Source organism: Anas acuta, chromosome 11 (genome assembly GCF_963932015.1).
Source record: "Anas acuta chromosome 11, bAnaAcu1.1, whole genome shotgun sequence".
Lineage (NCBI taxonomy): Eukaryota > Metazoa > Chordata > Aves > Anseriformes > Anatidae > Anas > Anas acuta.
Window position 1 is genome coordinate 17732752 of NC_088989.1, and position 27540 is coordinate 17760291.

The window sequence follows — 27540 nt, forward strand, 5'->3', positions numbered from 1 at the left end:
ATAAAATGTTTAAAAAACTAATTATAGCATATAATTCATATTACAGTTTGTTCATAAATAATTAAGAAAACATTTATTTTTACAATGTATATAAAGAAGGCAATGAGATTTGGTTTAGTTATGTTTAAGGTCTATTCACTATAAAACTGAAATAGAAACATCTATGTTGAGTTGAAAAACAGAAAATATCTGTTTACTGCAGAGTGCTATTCAAACTGCACCATTACATCAAAATGGAATTGGAAACACATGCTACATTGTACATGTAATGAATATTAATTAGCCATGTGCTTAATTCAGACCTTGTATGGTTATTAGGCTCTTGTAGGCTCATCTAGGAATTGTTTCGGTTTCACATGAGGAAATTGTCTGGTTTTTAAATATATTTATAAGCTGGTAATATAAATGCACAGCCCTTAGGACTAGTAATTAGCACTGCCAATATTGTCTTTGCAATATGAATTCCTTTTTGGAAGAAAAGTCACCTACATATTTCATACAGGAACAAGTAATTGTATGTGTATATATATTTTATGTTGATGGCCAAAATTGGCCTTTGGTAATTTTTTATTTCTCTCCAGCAAAGCAGAAAACTAATTTGACTTTATATTTGGCAGCACAAATATATGATGTCTTAATTTAGGATTGTAAATTAAAACACCCAAACTGTTTTACAGTAAAATAAAAAGCGAAACATTGACTATTAAGGGAAATAGGCAACTCTTCCTCAAAGGAATAATTCTGTGCATTCCTGCTGGCGTTGCAACATTTGCGCTTCCATCAAAGTGGACTTTGATAATATTTTACTTATTGGTAAATAGATAAGGGGATAGATAACAAAGATATCTTTGTTGATTTGTAATAATTACAGTATGCTGCATTCTGTTTCCCTGGAAAGCCAAAGCAAGATAAAAAATAATAATAATAATAATAAAAAAAAAAAAATCATAAGAGGTTATAAAGGTCATAAAGACTAGTTTGAAATCCTGTTCTTGTCCAGGAAAATGTGGTGTCAATCAGTACTCTCCAGCTTTCCAGAATGTATGCAGCATGGTACTTCAGGTTTAACTCCTTCTATGTTAATGCTAGATAATATCTTTTCAGTAGGGTGAACTGAAACATGATAGGGTTTCAACATTTTTTTTCTATTTATTTAGTTTTACAGTCAAACAAAATATAAAAGCCCTTATGTAAGTACCATTTACAATCTCCAGCAAAATAGATTTTTACTTTGTTGCTTTTCTGTAAGTATTAATTTAGCCACAAGAAAAGTAAATAATATTCATTCTCACAATTGTCTTCTCAAAGTTGCCATTGTCTGTCATTTAAATATGGATTAATGCAATTGTCAAAATAACAGAAACACTAGAACAGAGTATGTCACAAAAATCATTTATACAGTCTTTTGCAAGTATACATTTTATATCCAATGACATATCTTAGTAAGACAATTATATAGGACACGCTGAATTTTAAGCTCAAAATACACCTTCATTGAATTGAATAGAATTAGAAATGCCCATTCACTTAAAGAAATGCATATGTTCTTCACAATTTTAAGTCTTGATGATTTTTAAAGTTCTCAATGACAAATAGACTAAAGGCACTATGTGTAAAACTGGACCCTCGAGCCATCAGGCAATAACAGCTCTAACTCTTCATGAATCCATAGGCTGGAAATGTCACAGTATTTGTGTTAAACTTTCAAATGGACCTGATCTATCCACATGAGAACAGAACTGTCTAAATATTTTTCTCTGCCCGTTGTTCTAAATTCCTATATGAGGAACAAATGAGAGTAATCTTTAGGCAAAATTGGAATGAAGTTAAAGAAATCCAATAGGGAAAGTTAAACAGAGTAAAATATAGGTTGGAAATGGCAGCTGTTACAGATCCATAACCTGTGTGATGGTTCTCATCCAGTTTCTAGAACACAAGCAGTTTGTCAACTACCTAAACTTTGGCATTTACCAAAATAATTTCTTCAGTTTTACCACTGTGAATTGAGTTACTTTTGTAAACTTAAATATGTGTGAGATTAGCTATTAACTACGGTAATCAAATTGTAAAAGTTTAGACTCTGAGAAGCTAAAAGATAAACTATGTTGCAACACTTCATTAGGGTAAGTTGTAACACTTCTCTAGGATAAGTCAGAGTTTAAAAATTTGTCATGACAGATGTCAATGGGCATTCATGAATGAAAAGACATTAAGGCAAATTTAATGTATTATTAAATATGAACAAGTATTTGAGAGCTTTTCAGGAATCACTTGCACTGTAAGTTATTAAATATCTACTGCATATATTTTTACATGAGCTTCTAAAGCCAAGGCTTTAACAGTCCTGAAGTAAAATGACCTAGTCACACATTTAGAGAGGTGATATAAAGTACTACAGCTGCAGTGATGATGGACATGTAAATTTCTGTAGATATAAACAGTTTTCTCTTGTCATTATTTGTGTTGGTTCTATAAAATGCTGAAACATTAGAACATCTGCCTTTACAGTCTGCAAGGTATAGCTAGTTCACAGGAATATTGAATTGGATAAGGGGATTTTGATTATCAAGGCTGTGTTTTAACTTAATTATCTATGAAAGTTATGACTCTGTGAATAAAGAAACCTGTGACATAAGTAACATACAAAATATGGAGCACAGATTGGTTTAACCACTGAAGTGTTTAACTTGTTTTGACAGGTAAGGAAAAAAAACCACAAATTTTTGAATCTTTTATAGCAAATTGTTATAATACTTTGCATATACACTGTACAATAATTCTTTTGTATCAGAAGACTTTCATACAGAAAAAAAATAATAAAACATTCCTTAGTTCATCAGAAAGGTTTGGAATAAAACATGGAGCTCTTTTAATTTGTAGATTGACAAAAATAGGGAATGAAATTCTGACCATTCTTATGCTCTCGTACATTCATATTGGTTAAAAAAAAAAAAAAAAAAAAGTTGTTATGCCTTAGAGAACACAGAGAAGCATTCTCAGCTTGAGCATCTCTGTATAAGCTTAACTTTACAGAGTAGCTACCTCCAGGAGATTTGTTCCTCTTCTTGCCTGAGTGCCAATTCTAGACTCATACTTTAGCTGTACAGAACAATTTGTTTTTGTTTCTAAGCAACAGATACATTAGGTGATAGCAGTTCAAAGCTGTGAGCGTGCAATGTTTGATGGAATTAGACTCCAAGGCTTTTCAGGAAGTCATCACATTAAGGTTCGCTGATATCAATAAACTCTTTCTCTGGAGGAGGGCCACCTCGGTACCAGCTGCAAGTGCCATCACTTCTTTTGATACAGGCATAATGCTTGGCTTGGTGCCCATATAGCTTTCTTTCTATCAGCCAGTCTGTCCAGAGGCACTCATTTGGTGCAGTGATCGAGCAGGGCACCATGTAGCAGGTAGTAATCTAAATGTGAAATAGTACATTAATTCAGTATATTTGTGGTTTCTCAAGAAAATATAAATTATATGGTATATAAGAGTACAGTTCCCAACAGTGAAAAATGATATTGGCTGTAAGGTGAGCTCCACTATTAAAGAGTATTTTGTGCTATACTTACTTTACAGCCACAGCCCATTTGATATCTCTGATTAAGACTCTTCTTTTGAGACAAGGATAAATCATCCCATGGTTCAATGTAGTTGCACAAATGGATGAAGACTTTACCATCATTTAAAATTTGGCCTACAGCATGAAAAAAATAAGAAAAAATAAGAAAAATAAGCAAAGAAAACAGTTTTCTGAATGCTGAAATAAATTGAAAAGATGTCCAAAGTTTTTAACTAATTGCACCAAAGTAGTCGTAGACTTTTTTCCATGGATGTTATTAAAACTGTTAGAACTATTCTGATGAATAAATGCTAAAGATTTAGCAAGGATATTTCTCACAAGATGCTGATAAGCTGCCAGGAAGGGATGGATGCAAATTTGGGTAGTATGTTAAACCAGGTTACAGGACTCCATAGAAAAATCTGTAGTTACTTACACCACCAAATCTGCGTATGCATAGGTATGTGTTGTCTTGTTAAACATGTTTGTATTCATGGGAAAATCAGTAGGTTTGGTTTAAAAAGAACAATAATGGCATAGTTTTTATTTACTAACTATATAGTTACTGACTTTGACTTCCTCTGAAACTGTTTTAAGATCTTCCAGTGAAGGATGGAAAGCATGCAATATTACAATATAATTGTGGCTTTACACAATTTGTACATTTCATTCTGTTTGTATTATTTAGACAGTACATAAATATATTTTTACAAGAGCATATTTTTGCAAAGTCAATCAAATTGTACATTGAGCAGTTACTTTTGTTCTTATAGGTACATTGTTTTTTTTGACTCTTACCTGTCAAAAGATATTGTTTTTTGTTGTTAGCTTCTAGTTTCACTCCACAGAGTGATGAATCAAAAGGAGTATAGACGTACTGGACATCCTTGAGCTTTTCAAATCCTTTAAACATCTGAAAATTATCAGAAAGTAAAAGTCAGTAATGGAAAACAAATATGAAAAAACAGTTGCAAGCAACAAGTGGAAATATATGGTGCACCTCTTGAAAAATGACTCTTGAAGTCTGAACTTTGATGAGAAAATACCGACAATTAGACCCCATCTCTACATCATATGAAATGTCCATTGTTTTCAGAAGGAAATTAGGTCCTTTTCAAATTTAGTTATAGTTTTGAAATCTGCTTTTTCAGTATTTTTAATGGATCTTTAAAGCTTTCTCTTCAAATTATATTCTACAGACATCTTTGTCTACACACATCTACATCTTTAAGAAATAACCCACACCATTCATTTTAAACAAAGTTCTGCAGTGTTGAATCTTTGAAGATGCAAAAAATTTTCTTGACATGTTTACATGGGAAATCTTATCTTGATCAGTGTAATGGTATATAACTTCAAGAACATGAAACATGTTAAGGAACAGAGCATTATTCTTATATTCTGTCATTAAAACATGCTGTTTTTCCATATCTAATTGATAATTTTCCCAATGCAACCTTCTCAAGTAACTGTTGGAAACTGGGATCTATTTAGGATTTATGGCCTTCAGCACCAAAGTGAATAAGCTCAGAATCAAAGCCCATGCAGTGCTCAGATTATCTGCTCCTTTACTAGCATTTCCAACTTTGAAAATAATGCTTAAAGTAACCATTAGAAGATTAATAACAAATTTAGTTATATCCAAATCAGAGAGGGAACTGTTAGATGCTAATCAAATTCAGAATGCTTGTCATCACCAAATATGACATAACTGAAACCCCAGCACTCCAGGGGCCCTGTTTGGTTACATCATGCTGTGTGTTGACAGCTGTGGACGATTGCAAGCTTCACAGCTCCCAGGGGCAAACTCTCCCAATAGCAGCTGGCGTCTCTGGAAAATATGTTCACATTACCCAAGTTCTCTTGGGAGATTTAAATATTACAGGGCACTTCAAAATACATAGTAACATGTTAGGTTTTTTTTGAAGCCTTAATTTACAAAATTAAAAAAAAAAAAAGTCAAAGGTGTTGTTATTGGTCTTCCCATTCAAAATTATTAGATGATAACTTGAAATACTTAGTAGAAGTAAACGTCCTCCAAAGCAAAAAAACAAAAAACACAACAGTAGCCTGTACAGCAGTGAAAGTATTAGAAAATATATATAATGTTGATGGACAATGTATTTAATTTCATTAGATAAATGTAGTCTGATATGTCAGCCAAATGTAAAAGATCTCAAAAAGCTGGCCAGATGAGGAAGCAAGAGCAGGACAGGTATGTTGCACCGTATCAGTCTCATTGCTAGCACAAGCTTCAGGCAGACCTTCCTCACTCCCATTGAAAGCCATTTTTATACCTGCCATCTTTGGAAATGGAATCCCTAGCTTCTGCTACACTTGCACCCACGTTATTCAGGGTATGTGTGCTAGACAGCTGTGTCTACTACAAAGTAACTGAATAAACTATGCAAGCATCCTCTAAATTGAGTTCTCTTCACGTTCAGAATCTTTTGATTGTGCTATACTGTGTAGTAGAGCACAATTTTTACTTGAATAACTCACCACCTAATAGAAATTAACTTAAGTGGCATTATGTGGACAACACAAATAGATTCAACAGTAATATATATGTATATATTTATATATGTGTCCATAGCAACTAATACTGGAGGTCTGGTCAATCTTGAAATCTGCATTTTGAGTTTCATTGAAGCTGCAATTTGGTGTTAGTTTAATAAAAATATATAATGAATGAGGAGCTCCCTGCAGGCCTCATCAGGTTGGGGGTTTTTGGGGTTTTTATTTGTATTGTTTTGTGAAATTCCAGCTCTGATCAGTCTCTGGTTTTGAGATAGATATAGGTTAGACCATTTCTTAAATTTTTAACCTTCTTTTTAATTTGGTAAATCGTATTTGATCTTCTCTGTTGTATTCTCTCAACTCCTAGAAGTGTGGAGTCTTCTGTAAAGGGTTAGAATAGGATGTCTTGACTCAATTCTACACTGCGGTATGCTCCATTTACTTCTGATGTTCTGGTAGGATTTATTGAAGGAAAATACAGGGAGGAGTCAGGAGAATTTACAGGCAAATATGAGAAATTATTCTGTAAGCAATCAAGAAAAGGAACTCTATAATAAATATATATATATATATTAATATTTGACATATGCTGTTTAGATTGTTTAAAATGTTATCATCTGAGAGAAAAGATAAGAAATAGTGTGATAAGGTTATTGCTGTGATCAGAAAAGTTTTAAGTTATTCAGGAAACTGCAACGATACACAGTGTCACTGATCCATGTAGGTCAGACTTTGAAGACAGCTGACAAGCTATCCTTGTGATGTTATTAACACTTGCAAATTAAGCTTGAATCAGATTCTCAGAAAAAATCTTACGTCAGTCTCTGATTTGTCCCACTCCACTGAAGTAGCCAAATGTGGCCCATGGTGTACATCTACATTATTTTAGTTGATTCCTTTCCACTTACCAAATGTTTACAAGCATGAACTTCTATAAATTCCTCGCTCTTTTTACTTTTCGTAGCTCAATGCAAACTTTACAGTGTTATCTATAACGCTTTTCTGATAAACTTGTTTATTTAAAAGTGAATATTTCTTGATAATTTTTCAGTATACCCGGTCCTGTTTAATTTTCACTGGTATGCCAACTGAGTTATAAGCTCAGAACATAACTGATTATGTAACTTTTTGTCAGTTCTTGTAAGATATATGAAGTACAAAGTTGCCTCTACATTTATATTTTTAAGTGACACGTTGAGTTTTCTAGCCATACCACCAAAGAATTGAAGTGTACAGAATCTCCTGTTGGCTCAACCACTTTGTATTGCAGAGATTTCAAAACCAAATCCTTTTATTGTGCTTGTTAGACAGTGAGCAAGGAGCTGGATCCCAACTCAGCTGAGCAGCCTGAGTGTGCCAGGGTGGAAGCCTCAGCTCCTCCTTCTTCTTAGCTGTCCTAGACAGAAGTAGGAATTTGAAGGGTGGGACCATTGTGACCCCCCCTTGTCTTTAGTCTACGGTTGTGTGATAAAGAACATCTTTTATTAGATAATAAACCTCCCTGATATGTCCAGTCCTAGCTGACTTGCCTTCTGAAGCACAGTGGAGTTAAATCAAGATCTCTTACTGATGTGTGAGCTTACTGATGACCAGGTCTTCACTTATGAAATTTTGGGAGACATTCCAAAGCAGCTCCAACAGTATGTGAATGGATTGAAGAAATTTCAGTGTGCTATTATTGACGAATTGGTTTACAGGCTGGAAATAATAATCACACAAACTAGACTTCTCATTCTTCTGTTTTTTTTTTTTTTTTTTTTTTTTTTTTTTGGTGTTTTTTTCTGTGTTGAAGTATAAGATTTGTGTTTCTATAAATTTACTCACTTAAGAGTTGCAGGGTAGCAACATAAAATTAAAGTTCTAGTGGGGGAAAGAGAACTGGTATTTATACAATTATTTCTATGAAGAATATGAAGAAACATTTGGAAATATTCTTAATAGCTAAAGAAGACAATATCGCAGATGGTAGAGTTTTTTGCTTTTATTTTAACAAGGCTAAATTATCTTTAATTAGCTTGTTGAAATTGCTATAAAACCTTAACAGACATCATGTATGATACTATGCTTGTGAATATTTTGAGATATTCTAGTTTACTTGAACTGATATACTAGTACAAGTTGAGGAATTGGATTTTTTTACTTATTATTTTTGAAAGCACATATCAATTCACAGTGATCTGCTGAAGTGTTCCAAGTAAATCACAGAAAGGTTAAGGTTGGAAGGGTCATACAAAATATTCCATGAAAAATTAGAGATGAAACTACCTGGAAAACTGGAAACAGAAGAAAGAAAGAGAAAAACAAAACAAAACAAACAAGCAAACAACAACAACAACAACAAAAAACACACCATCGTAATACATCATTTTAATTGAGAGATACTCTTTATGTATTCCAGAAACAGGTAGGTCATGACCTTTTAACATAATTGAAAGACTGATGGTAACTTCAATGGTACCAAGAAGTATCTTCTTAAAGAACATTAATGAATATGTCTTCTTGTTGGAACTTAACAAATAATGGAAAAATCTTGTGAAATTCTGAATCACTTTATTATTTTGTGTACTCCCACTTTTTGTTTGCTTTCCTAGCTTATATTCATACAATTGGATTTTTGTATGAATATCAGGGAAGGACTTCTGTTTCTGCAAATATTCCTGTCCACTTGTGAATGATCCTTGCTATTTGAGCTAGAAATGCTTTCCTCTGTTCAAAAAAAGTTTGTATCATCCAATCAGAGTTGCAACACGGTAATGCTACATATGTGATCACATTCTCACCAGAAACAAAAAATAAGTAAATATAGTGAATACCTTTCCATAGACTTAATTGTTTTCATACAATCTTAATAACGCAATTGTGAATAACAAAAGTATTATAAAAATACACTTATTTAGCAAGTAGCTGTTTTGTCCTTCATGAGTTTTCCGTTTTTTCTCCTTTTTTTCCCTTTTTTTTTTTTTAATACTTCTTCTCTAATTCTGTGTTGTTCACCTAACTCTAACCTTGGAGGCAGCTGGATCCTTTTGCAGCTTAAACCATTTGGGGTTTAATTGTATTTATATGCAGAGGTTATTGTTGAACTTCAAATTAGCTGAGTGATTCCATGTACCTTTATTTGTTTGATTTCATACCGGATCATTTTGTGGGTATCAAGAGGATCATCACTGGCAGGAACCACCTTTTCACTGGAGATTTTTGCTCGAATCACTGTAATAAAGGAAAAAAAATATGTAAATAAGCATACACCTGATTTTACAAGCAATAGCTAAAATTACATTTATCTTTAAAAAAATATATTTTGATAGATTTTAGCTTTTTTTTTTTTTTTTTTTTTACACTTTAGGTAGAACTAGATTTTAAGGTTTGTCATTAGAGTGTGTTAAGAGCTGAAAATAACAAATGGGCTACCTATGATACAAGTACTTATTTTTGACAGAGGTATGTTCTATTGTTTACATATTTCCTGACATTTACATCCAAATTTTCAAAATCCTTAGTGCTACCCTTGAGTTAAAATATCCATAACTAAATTAGAGCAAGGCTAACTGTTGAGGTTCATGCTAATTATGGTTATGGCTGCTATGATTATGGACATTTGAAATAAGTTACCACTGAGTTTTGATAAAGTAGTCCTTCAAAATCTTTGAAAGACCTGCATACCATAACTTTTGATAAAACACTATGATCAGGCAGCAAGAGAAAAGGAAACTCCCATTGAAGACGTAATAGTTTATCAGTTAAATAGACTTGAAATTGACACTCAGAAAGACCAGGCTAGGCAAGATTAATGCATCAATTTTACTCACAAAATAAGAAGACAAGCATACTTTCACTCACTTTCCTAAGACCGTATATTTTGGCATTTTATTAGTGTCCTTAGTTGTGTTAACCTGTATAAATGAATTACTCCCTCTCTTGACACATTCCATTTATTTCCTATCCTTTAAGCAAGAAAGTAAGAAATTTTGTGATGGAGGAAATGATTTTTTCTCCTGTCTGTGTTTGTTTTAGGCATCTTTCATGTATATTGTTTAAAATATACCAGCAGTATTTGTCGCAGAGAATAACGGCATTCTAAGAATAAAGCATGTTACATCGAGGCCAGAATTTCTCAATGTACTTCTACACCTCCCAGAAACAGTATGGAGTCCAATTTTTGTTTGGTTCTGGATGGCTGCTATTGCAGCTTCTCTGCAGACATCCTACTTGTCAGAACAATCTGTATCTCCATGGAGGGATAACGGCAAGGGCCTTAGTAATCAACAGTCCAACCTCACTTAAACTGTAAATCCAATTCATAATTGTGCAAAGATAGATCTGTCCAAGAACATCCGCATTTTTGAAGGGAACAGTTGGATTCATTCTCTCTGTCATAGGTATGCTACTTTTTGCAGATATGACAGCGACTAGAAATTATTTCTCAGCATGGAAGCAGTTCACTGCCTCCCTGAGCCCCTGTTCCAGGATTTGACTGTTCTTATACTGAAATCCTCATACTTTTTGTTACCTTCAAGCTGAAGCAGCTTTATTATTATTATTATTATTATTATTGGCATAAAAATCTTGCTTCTTCCTCCCCTCCCCCCAAAATATGTATGCAATACCTTAACCTCCAACCATCAAATAAAAACAAAAGAAACTCAAACTGTAATTTTTCTTAGGTTAGTCTCATATAAGAACGGGCAATTCTCATTTCCTCACTTATTAGCAGAGCAACCTAGATGTTATAATCAACATGATGCAGGTATCTGCAGCTTCAAAGCTTGAGTCCTCCATCTTTTGGCACAGTGCTCCCTTCTCCCAAGCCATTCAAACTCTTTTAAAGCATTTTAGACTTATGTGTTGGATTGAAAGGAAAGAGTTCTTTTAAGTATGAAGAAGCAAATTCCTCTTTTCAAATGCTAAGTAGCAGCATCTCTTTAATCATCTGCAGATGTGTAATGTTCCCACAAATTAACAGTACTTCTTAGGTGCTTTGATCTAATTCCAGATAAAAAGTGTTGTGGATTGTTTGTACTATACTACTGGAAAGGTCAAACTAGAATCATGTTTTGTTTTCCTTTGCAGCATTTCTTCCTAAGGAAAAGTATTTTCACAAAAGAGTTGATTCAATGTAGATGGGGCGAGACAACAGTTCGGAGCTAGCTCCATAATTTTCTTTGTACCACAATGTGTTTTATATGCAGGAAATACTTTCCTGTGTACTTGATGCAAACCTATGTAGAATAATTAAAACTACTTTTCCTATTGTATTTAATATTGGAATATTGCTAGTTTTCATATTTTTATTAAATTCTGTTCGTTATGGTCTGACAGGAACATTACAGATAATCTATAATAGCTCAAAGAGTCTCCATGGAATTACATAAGGCAGAAAGGATAATATTTTGGGTTTTGTCATTACGAGATCTTTTTGTGGGCGTGTAGAAAAAAATGAAAACTATTTTTATATTGTGTGTGTTTCACTTACTTGTTTGTTTAAGAGAAAGCTTCCAGATGGTGGAGGAATACCAAACTAAGATTTATTTATTTTTAATGACAAGAAAGTTTTATTGTTAAAAGATGTCTAAATCTTTAGTTATTGGGGTTTTACTTTTCCTGTTCTCCTGAAATCAGATTCAAATGTACATATATCTTTATGTGCCTTTCAAGTCTTCTTATTTTTTTACTTTTTTTTTCTGTACTTTGAATTTTTTTTTTCAATCATTCGTCTAGCTGTCTCCTAAAGCCTCTGATTCATGTGGTTGCTTCTGTTTTTAACCACAAGCATTTCCTGATTTAGCATTCTTGGGCCTAGCCATCTCCTCCTCACTTGTGGTTCAGAGGGTGGTTATAACTTAGGATTTCTCCTAGTCTGCACTTTCTTTCAAGAAGTGATATCAACAATATTATTGTTGGATTTGCTTCTCTATTTGGCTGAGAAGAGCCTCCGGTTGTTTAGGGTAATAATGCCATTTATCTATCAGACGGTTATTCATTCTTTGTGAGGAATTTGCATATATAAAATACATATGCATAGCTTTTATATTCTAATGTCAATAATTCAGTCTGCCTCAAATTTGTTCCGCATTTAAAATCTATGACATATTTCAAAAGACATTCGCTCTTATATTTCAGTAGTAGGATGTAGCATTTCTGCAGTCATGTTTTGTAACTCATGGTACTTTTAAAAAATACAAACCTTTATGCCTACTTTGCAGCCGAAAGTGGTATCAGGTATCTGAAATAAGAGTTAATGTGATCAAAGCTACATAGGGGGGTCAATTAGAGCCTTAGAATAAAAATCATACAGTTGCAGCAGTTATTGGCTCCCATTAATATGCTGTGTCCATAGGGTCAAGTTGCTGCCCCTCTGAGCAATCACTGCTTTTATTAGTAGTGTCATAGAATGTTGCAGTATAAGAAGGACAATGTTCTATATAGTAAATCAGCTTGGTTATTGCACATTTATAATTAGATATAAACCAACTTGGTTATTGTGCATTTGTTATTAGATATCCGTTAAGAATATTTTTAATCCTTCTTTCCTGAATTAAGTAATTTTGAACTGCATAAAGATGGACAGATAGGGAAGCAGATGCCTGAAGCTTTGAAAATCTCTTTTGTCAGCTGATTGGACTCTAAAAACACTCAAGATGAAATTCCTGAACAAAGTTGTGTTAAGATCATAGTAACATGAGAAACAGAGACACGTATTGAGTTGTTTTATTTAGATTGGGTTCAGTATTTTTATTTCTGAGATATGATTTCTAGAAGTCTGTGAAGTACTTTTCTTCTGATAAAAAACATGTTTATAAAATCAATTGAAATAGCAGTGAACATACTTTCTTTAATGATAAGAGTCACTTAATGAGAGAATATGTAGCTGTACCCTTCTCAGATGTGATAGGACAAGAAACAACTGACACAAGTTGCAACTAGAAAAAATGTGACTTGGTAGTAGGGTAAAAAATGAGTTGCAGAAAGGGTTGTTGAGTTAAGCTGACATACACAAATACTCATTGCTGATGGCCTGTATTGTCGCCTACAGCAAAAGTTAATTTTGAAGGTAAACAAAAGGAGAGAAATGGGTGTAGAGGGGTGGAAAGAAAGAAAAGTGAGAGAGAAGAAAAGTAACGGTCCCCTGTGGTCAGCCAAGAAGGGGAAGTAAGACAAATGTTTCTGATATGAATGTCCTCTCCAGGCACAGAGGTCCCTCCTGTAATATTTTTCCCTTAGTAAACATATGGTTTTAATCAGGACCTGATTATACTCCTTCCTGCTTGATACTATTAATGATACTGATATAATAATAGCACTAACTGAACCCTGCATTGATCGGGGCAGGTGTTACACACCAACTAGTTTAAGCTTTGTGCATGCATATTATTGTATAATACTTCTGTGAATGACTGTTACTTACTTTGTTATTCACTGTTATGTTCTAAGCTAAATTGTACAATATAAAGGGTAAGAAAAAAGTGTGAGTCTTTTGCTCATGACAGTGCCTTCCATAAGAAGCTGTCAAACCAAGAGTAGCAGGGTTTGTAAGTGGAAGGCCTAAAGAATTATAGCATTAGCCAAGAATGACAGCATAAGAATGGGAAAATGCCACAGCAGCTGAGATGAAAGTGCAGATGGAAGTCAGACTGCAGGATTGCAAATGTAAGGTATTTTAGAGGTTGAGGGTCTTAAGGCGTAATGTAGCAGAAGGTAATCAATCACCGGAACATGTTGCCCTGCAAGACTGTAGACTCACCATCCTTAGAGGTACTCCAAATTCAACTGGACAAGGCCACAAGCAGTTTGATTCAATTGAACCTGCTTTGAACAGAATGGACTAGACAACCTACAGGTCCCTCCCAAACTAAATTATTTTATTGATTAGAAGTGCTGGTAAGCTAAGACTGCAACACTAAGAATGCTCTTGTGCCTGAGATAGTAAAGACTGTTCTAACTAGTGCTGAACGTTTTATTTGTTTCTTAGAATTTAAAGAGTGGACTCGATGATCTTGAGGTCTCTTCCAACCTAGAAATTCTGTGATTCTGTGATTCTGTAAATATTAACTGCGCTGGAATTTTCATGCTATCAGTAATAAACTGATTAAATGCCCACAATTCTTCTATTCAAAACTCCAGTTAACGCAATCTAATCCTTCAGCGATTAGGTAAGTTAATGAGTAGAAGGACAAAATTTTCTAGGCTGGGATGCCTCAACTGATTTTTGTATAAAGAGCTAAATCCTGTCCTTTTGGCTTGTAATGGATTCTGAGGTCATTAACAAAGTGTGATTCTGCATGCAGAGGAAACCATATTGCTGGGTCTATCACAGCCATATATATTCCTTGTTTGCCTCTGGATTTATCTCCATTCATGTTCTTGCAAGTCTACTTGCAAATTTTAGAAACAGTCTTTTGAGCAATTATTTCTACCTATCTCTTTAACGTCTGACACTTCAGTCAAGCTGTTGCCAGATTCTATTGCTCATGTATTCTTGTAAGGCTGTTATATTTGTTGCCTTGCAGGGACAAGGAAAAAGCGTCACAGGGAGAGGTATCTCAATGAGTGTATTGTTCTGTGGATGGGTTGAGGATGGCATCCCAGATACATATGGGAACAGACAGAAGAAAACATTTGAAAGTTCAGAAAGAGAAAACAGAAGGTTTTGTTGTGGTTTTGTTGTTTTGTTTTGTTTTTTCCTGAAATTACATAGCAGTTTGCATTTGCTATAAACATAACTATAGACACACAATATATGTGGAGTACATAAATTTGAAAGGCCTTACATTCAAATGAACCCTTATATGTTAAAATGTCCTTTCACCCAAATGAGAACGTTCGCATATAAAATAATGCATCTGTTTCTGCTCACCCTTCTACTACAATATTAGTTAAAACTTTGCAGTTGAACTAGATAATCTTTGAAGGTCCTTTCCAACTCAACTAGTCTATTCTATTGTATCTATACCCAGAACTTAAACTTTTTACCTCTTTGAGGTGTAGTAGTTTAAAATACAACTTGCTAAAAATATGGTTGGAATATTACAGTGTCTGTACCAGATAGATTTATACACATACTGAAAACATTCATCAAACAGTCAGGAATACAGAGTCCACATAATTTGTTTGAAACTGTAAATGTTAAGTTTCCAGGTCCAGAGATCTAAAATAATTGCAGAGTAAACCAGGAAACAACTGAAATGAGGTCATATAGGTTTGCTATGCAAAATGGTTTTTCTGTTGTATGTTTGTATTACCTAGGAGTACACTTTTTCCTCCTTTCTGAGGTTTCCATTCCTCATTACAGATGATGGAAGGATAAGGGTTTTTCATGAAACATTAGTAAAACTCTTTTTGTAAGCACCATCATGAAATGGGGTTATCTGCCTGTTTGGGTGTATCAAAATAGAAATTCATGATAAATCCTCAGTTTACCTGGTAGTAATTCTTATAGGTGCTAATACAAATTTACAGTATCTGATAAAGATATGCCTGTTGTTTTTAATTTAAATCAGGAGTGTATGTTCTTAACTGTAAAAGGCTTTCTTTGTTTTATATGCCTTTGTTTATTGTGTGGTATCATAGGGGAAACTTCCAGAACTGATGCATTAACTGATCGATGACATAATCCCGATGATAACTAGAGGCTGCAGTACAGTGTTGGTAGTGCCACAGATTATATTAGAGCAAGAGCTAATCTGGTCTATTCAACCACATACCTGGTGACAGGATGAGGGGGAATGGGCTAAAGTTGCACCAGGGGAGGTTTACGTGGGATGTTAGGAAAAACTTCTTTACCAAAAGGGAAAGGGCATTGGAATGGGCTGCCCAGGGAAGTGGTGGAATCAACATCCCTGGAGGTCTTTAAAAGACATTTAGATGTAGAGCTTAGGGATATGGTTTAGTGGAGGACTGGTTAGTGTTACAACAGAGGTTGGACTAGATGAGCTTGGAGGTCTCTTCCAACCTAGATGATTCTGTGATTCTGTAAGCCAAGAGTTGTCAACAAACATGTGCAACCAAAGCATAGGTTTCTCTTTGGGGTGTTTACCTATAGAATTAAGAACAACAACAAAAAAAAATTTAATAAAACCCTGTCACTCTTTCTTTATATTTAATCATCACAGTCCAGGATCACTCCCCTCTTTGTAGTATGTAAGTGCTTAAATACTTCATATTCTGTAGAAGAATGCAGGCAAATCTGGTAATGAGATTTTCAACAGTGCTTGTCTTCTGTTTTGGGGGTGGGTAAGTTAATTCGGCAGAATAAATGTAGGAGATTGAACAGGAGAAGAAGCTCGAGATCAGAGAAGGGGAAGTAATTTGTTCCTTCTTATAGCTAAAGAGCTGCTCCAGGTAGAATTTCTATGTGCAGAGTCGTCTGGCCAGCATACACAATCACTAGTCAGATTTGCTTCCAGTTTAAATCAGACATGAATCTTTAACTGTCCAAGAATTTAAATGCAAGCTAACTAAAAGACTGTGAGTAGAACTGTCTTCATCTACCATAGTCACCTGAACTCAAGTTAGAGCTAAACGATCTTAGGAGTCCAAGATAAATGCCATGAAGTCCAAATCCAGGGCATAGACACAATTTTTAATTTACCTTCTCTGTGTCCAGGTGCCATTGATATTATACCCAGTGTATTTTGGTCCAATCCTACAAACTTTGGTTTAAAGAATACTGGCAAGTAAAGCTATCAGAGCTGCCAGAGGAATCCAAGAACACTGTTTTGAATAGTTGGGTTCCATGAGTACATAGACATGACAAAAACAATTACATTTATTCTTTACATTGGAAACTAGGCATTTGATATTGCTTAACCTCTCTTGCACAGAGAAGAGACTCAGAAGGCAAGGAGAATAATCTTAACCACAAAAAGGAAGAGGAAATCTGCACAGAATTTGTCACAACAGATGAAAATGAATGAACCCACTTTAAAACAATACAATATATGCTTGGATAGAAAAGATAGTTTATACAAGATGTTGTAGAAGTCTTACTTCACACTTCAAAGCAAATTCCCATCTGTACAACATTCCCACTTTCTTAATGCAACTCTGCTATATTCTTAACTAAATACGCAGAAGTGTTCAGTTATATAATAGACTTGCCACATTTTCTTATTGTAAAGCGTTGAGTTTCACCAGTGAAGAAGGCAAATGAACTTCCTTAAATATTCATATATCTTTATATAGAAAAGATTGTAATTTATCCAAATACATATAAAAAGAAAAAAATAGTAAGTATTATCAATACATAAGGAGCATCATAACTTTGTTTTAAACTCGCAGGCATTCCTAATACTGACAAAAGAAGGCATTTCATTTGGAAGAAGACAAAGGTTATTGATATTAACATATTTTAAAATAAGTAACTAAATATCTAACACACAGTTTTACAGATACTCTCATTTTTAAAGCAGATTATTTTAGGGATATATAAATAATTTTAAGGAGATTTAAGATTTTTATTTCCTTAGATTCGGTATTCAATTTGCATGTGTAGTTTCCACAAGAAAGCAGTAATGCTTTCTCAATCATTAAATTCAGTAGATGCATCTGTACATGCATCTGTATAGAGGCACTTGAGCATTCACATACTCTTATAATAACAGAATGTATGTATCCATTGATATGGTAAGAAGTTGTGGAAGACTGTATTACAAACATTACTCGGAGCAGGGATCATGTCTGCTACTTTTTAATGAATCAAAGTAATGATTATATCAATACATACATGTATATAATCAATATAATGATGCAAATACAATCTCATAAAAATGCCATTATTTTTGATTCAGTTCCCATTTATAATTTTCTTCATGTATTTCTCCTATAGGTCCAAGAAAGGCTCTACTATTACTGACTTCATTTCACATATTTTTAGTTGAGATGGCCTGTACTATATGCAAAGAAGCCTGTACTCTATTTTCAAAAACTACTCTGTGTTTTATCACTTCATTTTTTATTTATCTTTGAGGCACGTGAATCCTTAAGTCTATTTGCAATAAATTCAAAGGCACCTTGCACGTTTGCAAATTAACTCAAATTTCTGATCTCTCTGGTTGTTACAAATTTACTAGAACACTGAAACTTCTTCATCTTCTGTTCATATGCTATTTTTGAGTTTCTTTAAAGAATCTGTCAATCCTGTGGATGAGGTTCTGTCTTTTAAATGTAAAATATATCTATTTCATTGTGTTCTTCTGATTTCTTTTTAATATATATATATTCTATGGTTTACACTTGCCATAATTTCCTCTATGTCAAGCACTTCCAATGAGCTATACCACTTCTGTCATAGTTGTACAAATACCTCTGAATAGCCCTTAAAAAAAAAAAAACAAAAACAAAAACAAAACAAAACAAAAACAAACAAAAAAAAACACTATTTGCTAGCCACTATTATCACGTTTGCAAAATATTTTCATAGTATTCATATATTTTTTTCTTCCTGTGCTGAAGACTCTACGTCTCTATGTCTTGGGTTGGGGTGAATGGAATTTGACCCTAGGTACAGAGTGAAGACTGATCCTTTTATCAAAATGTTTCACATAGTGTTCATGGGACATCAAGATGACTTCAAGATTCCCACAGTAATGCTACCAAATTATTGACTATAATGCCAATTTGGCAATGAGATATAAAAATATCCACTTGGAAAATAAATCTAACAAATCCAATGATGTCTAATATTGTCACAGCCATATGGTATATCTTCCAAGAATCATAAGCCAAAACGACTTGTGCTTGAGCGGGTCCAGAGAAGGGCGACGAAACTGGTGAGGGGCCTGGAGAACAAGTCCTACGAGGAGCGGCTGAAGGAGCTGGGCTTGTTCAGCCTGGAGAAGAGGAGGCTCAGAGGCGACCTTATCGCTCTCTACAGATACCTTAAAGGAGGCTGTAGAGAGGTGGGGGTTGGCCTGTTCTCCCACATGCCTGGTGACAGGATGAGGGGGAATGGGCTAAAGTTGCGCCAGGGGAGTTTTAGGTTAGATGTTAGGAAGAACTTCTTTACCGAAAGGGTTGTGAGGCATTGGAACAGGCTGCCCAGGGAGGTGGTGGAGTCACCATCCCTGGAAGTCTTTAAAAGACGCTTAGATGTAGAGCTTAGGGATATGGTTTAGTGGGGACTGTTAGGTCAGAGGTTGGACTCGATGATCTTGAGGTCTCTTCCAACCTAGAAATTCTGTGATTCTGTAAAGGAGATTGGAACCATTCTTCTGCACCTTTGATTTCTGAATTATTGTGCAAGCTTTAGTTCTTCCAGACTTCATTAGAGAGATAGAAAATTACCTCAGGATATCTGCTGAGATACTAAGATCACTCATTCTTTTGAGATTGGAAATCTAGCAGTAAACATCTATACTTTCTGTTGTCTAAGCAAGATGCTCTTTAAAAAGTTGGGGAAAACAAACAAACAAACACTGTTTACTAAACATTTGGTCTATCTATCAGTTTAGATTTCAACAAGACAGAGTAGTAAGCAGCACTTTCATTTCCAAACTGTAACATAGCTCAGATGTCTGAAGCTGGTTTATTTGTTCAGCTCTAGAGATAAATAGAGTGATGCAGCAGCAAAACTGGTCCAATACTGAGTGAATCTGAAAAAATCTTTCCCTCTGTGTTTGTGGGATGGATTTCTTAAACATAAGTCTACATTGTTAATATTCACTCTTTCGGCACAATTCCTAGAATGAAGGCCAAATAACATGTAGTTCAAAATATGTGTATGCTAGTTAGAAGGTGAAGACAGTGTTTTCCTGCTTTGTATCTCAGTTTTCTGATATTCCATGAATAAATGTTCATAGCCATCTGTAAAATAACTAAATCAATGGCAAAGTAACCAGTGAAACCACACATTTTGAACATCACAAAAAAAAAAGTGGAACTTGGTGGACTGTTTGGACAGAAAGGCTTTGGATCTCTATCCACATATCTTGAAGAATATAACTATAGCAGATTTTTATTTTATGGAAAGCAACATCTGAAAGAGCATTGCCTAGTCTTGATGATGTTTCCAGCTGCATGAGAAGGTAAGTGTGGTGACATAACAGTCTTATCCGTAACTTTAAAAACAAATTCTGAAACTGGAGTGTTATCACTCAGTCTGAAAGAACTCAAGGGAGTTTTTTAAAAGAAAAGACTAACTTAAAACACAAGCATTGGGCCAAATCCAAGTCTATTAGCCCAACATAAAAATAGACAATAAGGAAAAAAATATGTTGCAGAAACCTACATTTTGCCCATTGAAGGAAAACATCACAAATGCGTTTGTAAAGGTTTCATATGTTAATCCCTATGAGTTATTCTAATCAATTGATATTGCCATTGTGCAAATGATTTGGTTACAAAGGGCAGCAGTGCAGCACTTTCTTCTTTAGATGATGAATTATGATAAGATATAATTTGTTGTTTTTCATGGTGTTTTTATTCCAAAAAAAATATTACTACATTCCAAGACTCATCTACTTGGAAAAAAAAAAAAAAAAACAACAAAATTCTGAAGTCTATAAAGCAGGTATGAAAGATTGTTTTATTGCTCTTTCATATGGATGAAAATTTATACTGTTTATCAACCTTTTTTTTTTTTTTTTTTTAACATACATGATTTGCAGACTTTGATTATTCTTTTGTGGTTTATTAATAGTTGTGTTTGTCTGCATCTGAAATACACTTCCGTGTGAGGTTTTCAAACTGTAGGAGGCCTATCTTTTTCAAACACATTAGGACTTTCTGGTAGGTCAGGATTTTGTGAGGCTGTGTTTTTGGCTTGGGATGCAAAAATTCCTTGTGTTGAAGGGAAGAGTCAATTTAGTTTGGCTGCCTTGTTAAACCAGATTTTGCAGTCTCTTATTGTTATTAGAAGAATACATTAAATTTATAAGAGAGAGGTTTTTAAATCTAGTTTTTATAAACTTTCAAATGGAAGAGGTGATTTTTTTTAAACAGATGTGCGGTATTCTTTTAACTAAATATTACATTAAAAATAGCATGATTTCCTAATGTTGTTCGAGGTCAGTTTTATTTTTCTGCACTGTTTTTACAGCTGCTACTCATGTTACCAGAAATATTTCTCTCTACTTCACAAGCCTCAAATACCACATCATTTGACTAGTAATCAACATCTGCCTAATTTCAGCTGAAGAATAACACTTTCTTTATACGCTAAAGTCTGTAGAACAACATACATAATGTTATTGTAGATTTCCATTCATAGCAGCATACCTCTTCCTCCATGCGGAAGAAACACGGTATTGTTGAAATACTTTTTAATGAGAAAGTTAGGGATTAAACTTGGTAGATTAATAGGATTAAGAGTTTGGCAGTCTTTCCTGTTCTCTTTTATATTATTTAATCTTTGTTCCTAAGCTTGCATTTTGTTTTCCACACTGTATGCAGCATGTTTTTGAAATCATGGGTGTTAGATTCTTACCCCTATAACGCATGCTTTTATTTAAAAGTAACAGTTGCTGAATTATCTTATCTTGCATTTATAACATTCAGCAGTGAGATAGTATTTCTGAGTTACTTCTAAATCAGTGAACTACCATAATACTGAGATTTATACTACAAAATATTCAGTTAGCTTTTGGTTCTTTTACCTAATACTTCTTGCAAGAAACATGTTCAGGTGCTGTACTTTTCCTGTTGTTTTTATGTGCATTTTCTCAGGGAGGGAGAACTAGAATAGAAAAAAATCCTGCATGTTATTTCTGTAATCGAATTCACAGTTCCTGGAATAGAAATTCAGCCTTCATTTTGGCTTGAGGTCCCTGAGAAATGGTAGGTGCATAATCCTTTCCTGTCAGTGACAAGTTACTCTAGAAATATACATGTACCTATGCATTATTGTCTCTGATTTCTACTCTAATAGCAGGACATCTTTATGAAACAGAGTAAAGTCTGCCTCCATTAGGCAGGAAAATAATATAAATGCAAGTCATATTACAAGTACTATATTTTTTCCATGCTATACAGAAATCTAAAAGTCTTTAGGCAATTCCATGATACAATCTGTGTGAAGCCCATGTCTGTCACTGAGATGTCAGGATCCAGCCATGGTCTGCAGACAGCCTTCTAAAGCAAGGCTATGTTGCCCATTTTCCTCCAGCAATGGTTTCAACAGTTGGGATTTTTATGGAACTCTATTGCATCCCTGTCTTTAACGGTCTTTTGTTACATGATACAGTTATTACTTTTTGTATGACACTAGTCATAAACACAAAAATTACACAGCTGCTTAATCACAGTGTGACCGCTTGGTCACACTACTCAGAGCAAATAGGCTCTATAAGAATATAGTGGATGCATATAACATAATACAGTATGAATAAAATATAAAGTCTACTTCAGTTTTGCTTTGTACCTTTTTTTCCCTTAACTTGGAAGGAGTACTGTCAACATTTACAATACCCTTTCCAAACCTGATTCTCCCCATCAAACAAAGTTACTTTCCACTCTAACAAATTAATCTACTCCAGTACAGAGCTAAAAGTTATATTGCAGTGAGACAAAATTGTGGGGCACTGAGCCATGAACACTTTAATATTACAGTATGCTATTTCTATATTATTGAGTTTCATATTATACCAGAGGAACTGAAAAATTAATTCTGGTATATTTAGATAAAACATTTTATAGTTATTTTTAAACATGATTAAAATTTAATATACAGGCATTGTAAAGATATGCGAAATGATCTTGGTGATCATATGAGATTTTAACAGGCTTAAAAGACTGCCAAGCTTCAGCTGTAAAGTTTCCATTGTGTTTTGAGATGTGCCGCTCTTCTCTAAAGCTATACAATTCTCAGAAGCTATTTTCTGTATTTATTTGTACTTAAGATCTGTTAGGCATTTCTATTCCAATCTCATACCCAATATACAGTAAAAAGATTGTTTTAATTTTTAAGAAAAAGCAACAAATGTAAGAATTGGAATCAGAAAGATGTCTACTTTAAAATAGGGTACTAGTGTAACTTATCTTAGAAGTGCAAAGTATTTACATATTAGTCCTATTGTCCAAAAAATAACCTTGCTTTTGCCTAAAAAAAGGAAAAACAGCTTGAATTAGAATTGATAGACTTTAGAAAATAGTTAGTCCTCTCAATGTGTACCATTTCTCTGCTGGCTATATAATTTGATGTGAACACTGGTTTGGAATTGAGTCCAAGAGTGACTGAGGTCAGCGGCAAAAGCAAAATATGTCCTCTTGGCCATCTGATAAACTCAGTTTTATCCATGTTTTTTTTAAAAAAAAAATCAGAGGACACTTCTATCGTCTTGAAACTGGGGTGCCTCACTACTGAATTGGAATGGTTAAAACAGCACATCCTCATCGTGTTTCATTTCCATACAGAGAAAGCCTCCTGAATTCTTTGGTGAGGATACTCAGCACCTGCAATCACTATGCAGTACATGGAACTGCTGTTTAATAAAGCTCCCATCTCCATTTCAGATGGAAATCCTTTTGACAAGTATAGGTGTTCACTGAGGTTTGAAGGCATTCTGCACATTATAATTGGATTTAAGCACCATTTAGAGGAACACAAAAGAAATGTATCTATTTTCTACTAAAAGGAGCATATCTTCATGGTGCTAGGCACTTCATACTGATGAGGATTTACTTCTCTTTGAACTGAAAATTAAAACTACTGAGAAGTTCATGAGAGCTACCTAAATCTGTACGAAAATCACACCTTTTTAAAGCTAAGCTAAGCAGGAAAATTAATAAACCCAAGGTCACATAAATGGCAGAGCCAACATAATAGTCATGATTTCTTATCATATCTACTACCTCATCATTACTGTTCTTCCTGTGGAATACAGCCATGTCACACATGCAATGCTCTTCACTCATCTGTTGTTTTTGTTTTAGCTACCACCTTGCCAGGACCAGAAACACTCTCTTGCTCTAGGTCTGTAAGAAACTTGACAGAAATAACAGGCTTTCTTAGGTTGTGTGGTAGCTGTTGAGTATTTATGAAGAATGTAAAAACACAAAAGCCTCCTGTCAGGAAAAGAAAAAATAGCACAGTAATAATCAGATAACAAATGTGAAAGTGAGAAGAGCTTGTCCCAGACTTAATTTCTTTATGTTTTTTTCTTGTGTATCTTACATAAATGCTAAGGTTCCTGAGTAGCGTTACATATTCTAGTGGCTGAAGTAATGTCTATAGAGTGAAAATGGAGGTGGAAGAGGTTGAATCTATCTAAATCCCAAGTGATCCTAAAGGAAATTTGAAAACTTACAGATAGATAGCAAAACTGAGAAATAATGCAGTAACTGAAGTACATATAATGGCTATGAGCCCTATGAGCAAGACTGAGACTATCTCATGTTTTACTTAACATGGAACTTAGAGGCATGGCATGGTTTCTTGGTTTTAATAAAATGTGATGGATTTTTATTCTGCAAGGGTATAATTGAATGTGTTTGTGAGTACAGAGATGTATGATCTATTCAACCTTTTGCGGTTATTTAGTCTTAGTAAAAAGCTGGATTAGCATTTAACTACCATAGATTTTGGCAGCTGAAGAGCTGGCCTCTTTGTTTATCAATATTTTCTAAGTATGAATATGTTGAAATTAAGGCACACATCTTCAGTTTGAGCTTTAATCTTCTTGTATCTTAAAATGTATATTTGTATATGTATATTATGTATATAAGTCTGAAGTAATCTACTACATGGGACACTTAATAGCATGGCCCAGTTTACACGTTCCCTCTTAAGAGCCAAGTAGCATGAAGGACACAGGTGTGGCTTCAGACCTGCTTTGCTTCTAAGGAAGCAGCATTGCAGAGGCATAGCCCTAATTCCTGTGGGGATTGTGCTGTGTGGCGGGACTCCAGTCTTGTGCTCCCCAGGAGAGTCCCAGCCCTGGCATCAGGGATGGAGGAGCTGCCTTTGCCAAAGTGGTTTGCAGAGATTTCTCTTACACAGTGCAAACACTCCACTGGTGTTCTCCAGCTCCTTTAAAGTCATTTTGCTCTGCTTATGTGAGGCATTGTGTCCAGAATAAAGCAATTAATTCATCCATGAAGGCTTAGAGCAGTATGTACATATAAGCAAATGTATATATATGCATATCTAAAGGTATATGTACAAATATTTCTGTGAATGAATATCAGTACCTCTCTATCATATTAGAATGTATAGAAATGCTATTTTAAAAATGATAAATAATGAACAAAGGGATTCAAGATGTAAACATACCTTAGGTGAAAGGTGCAATTTACTTAAACAGGAGTGTCTGTGTGAGTCAGAGCCTGAGCACCAAGTCCAAATATAACGTAGTTGTATTTTACATAAATGTAAGGTACATTATGTTTTTATTTAAACATATATTAAAAGTAGCATATACCTACCCTTTTAAAAATGTTTCTGTGGGAATTTGCCTTAATATGAATGGCCAGAATGGTTTCCCTAAAGAGTATAGCTTGTAATGAGTATTTCCTCTGTACTGTAAAATTATTTATTTAGATAAATCTCTAAATGAGTTTCTTGAAAATTGTTACTTCATTAAATCTAGGAATGCAGCAGATTAATGCTGTTAAATGTATACATACATAGTTAAGCTCCTGGAAGTACAACTTCTATTTTCTTTCACACCTGCACTCCAAGTTTGTAATGCCTGGTGTAGGTAATTTAATGAAAAAGATTGCTTAACACAACCAGATTAAAAACCACTTTTACTGATGGCCACAAATAGAGCTTAGAGTTTGTCATGGCTACAAAGATTTTCTGTCAGGGTATAAAAGCAATTAATCAGTATGCAGAAGGTATTGCCTGCCCCATAGAGATGCTAATTTTGTGACACTTTGGAAACTCATGTTCTACATTTACTGTTCACACTAGATGGAAGCTAACCAGCCTCAGCTTGAGCTAATGAAATCAAAAGACTGCAAAATGTCACATTTTCTTATCCCCATGCAGTCTAATTTTGAGATCTTTAGTTTCTTTCTATAAGTCATTTGACAACCACGGTGTTGATTGAATATCGTGAAATAAAACTGTCCTAAAGACTGGAAAGTCGTATTTATGCAGAAGTCCTGTAGACAGCTTATCTGTGTAAAATAAAGGGCATATCAGTTTTGTCCTCAAGTACTTTTTGGAAAGCAACAACAACAGCAGCAAAATAAGATATTGTAGTATAGCAGAACAAAGATCGAGTGTTTCAAGATGTTGTCATCAGGGGCTTTTATTTTTGTTTATTTTCTTTTGTTTTTCCAGAGTGCCATAACATCTATATGCATAATATTTATTTATAATAATAATATTTAGATAGAATAGTCTATTATAGATACTGTGGACAATAGACATTTAGAAGTATTATTCCCTGCTTACTCTAAGTTAGGAGCTAATACACAAGTTTTTGCTAAGAAGGAAAGAAAAAGACTAAATAATATATTAATTTCAACAATTTGTAACCACAAAATATTCTGGAAAAAACAGACAAACAAAAAACCAGAACAGTTCCTACCACATTTTTTCCCCCATAGCCATATTTTTAAAAGGGATGTCTGCAATCATTTTGTTTTAAAAACCTAACTGCAGACTAAGCCAACTGGTTAAAATATTCCCCTACAGCAGTACAAAAAATAAAATAAGAATAATTAAAAAAAAAAAAAATTACAGCAGTTGGACTAGCTTCCTTTGATTTCCTACCATCAAACTTAGAAGCATATAATAGTTGTGACTCACCTAAAGCAGAATCGCAGATGAGCTGCTGCGGGTGAGCAGGGGCACAGCTGCACGCCTCCACCAGCTCCTGAATTCTGTGGGTCAGCAGCAGAAGCACTGAAAACAACAAGGTACTAAGTACTGGATTCATGCTGCCTTAAGCACGGCTAATCGGTCAGCCAAGAGAAAATGCTTTCTTACTGTTGATTTTATATCTAAACTTCCTAATAACTATCTGATTACTTCACTGCTCAGTTTCAACAGCCTTGGTTTAGAAAAGCCCTCTAATGCTCAGTCTCAGTATACGGTTATGTTAACTGACTTCTAATTTCCCTGACATAGGACCCTCTTATTTATGGCCCTGACACTAACTTGTAACTCCGCCTTCCTTTAAGGAAAAAGCACATCATTGGTGAAAATCATTGTACCAGCAGTGAGGTTACCTTAGTAAGCATTGCAACATTGCTCTTATGAGTCAGTATAACTGTTAGTAATCAAAAAGCTTTACAAAAACATCTTTTAGAAGTATCTGAAGCTGGTTTTGTGATCTTTAGCAAAACAAAGATTTTTTTTTCTAGTAAATTTCCTTCCAAAAGTAAAAAAAAAAAGTAAAAAAAAAAAAAAAAAAAGAACAGTTCTGCTACCTTCTCTATTTTGGTCAAGTAAACAAAGCTGTCCTTTTTTAAGCTCTGTTTTCCTTTGCAGTCCCTGATCTTCCCTGCACTTCTGTGCATTTTCTTGAGATGACGTCCCTGCTTGCAGGCTGGACAGAACTTCATTCATGAA

At 34.4% G+C, this 27540-nt stretch overlaps 2 protein-coding genes across 4 annotated transcripts in view; one reads left to right on the forward strand and one right to left on the reverse strand.

Moving 5' to 3' along the window:
- The window catches only part of SYN2 (synapsin II), a 176876-nt gene that overhangs the window by 90151 nt on the left and 59185 nt on the right, over positions 1–27540 (forward strand). The gene's annotated exons all lie outside the window — the stretch shown is intronic.
- Positions 1130–27106, reverse strand: TIMP4 (TIMP metallopeptidase inhibitor 4). Its single transcript, XM_068694901.1, has 5 exons — positions 26776–27106; positions 9196–9293; positions 4362–4476; positions 3574–3698; positions 1130–3419 (listed from the first exon to the last, which is right to left on the reverse strand). Exons 1-5 carry the CDS (start codon positions 26903–26905, stop codon positions 3222–3224), a joined length of 666 nt encoding a protein of 221 aa, XP_068551002.1. The 5' UTR covers positions 26906–27106; the 3' UTR covers positions 1130–3221.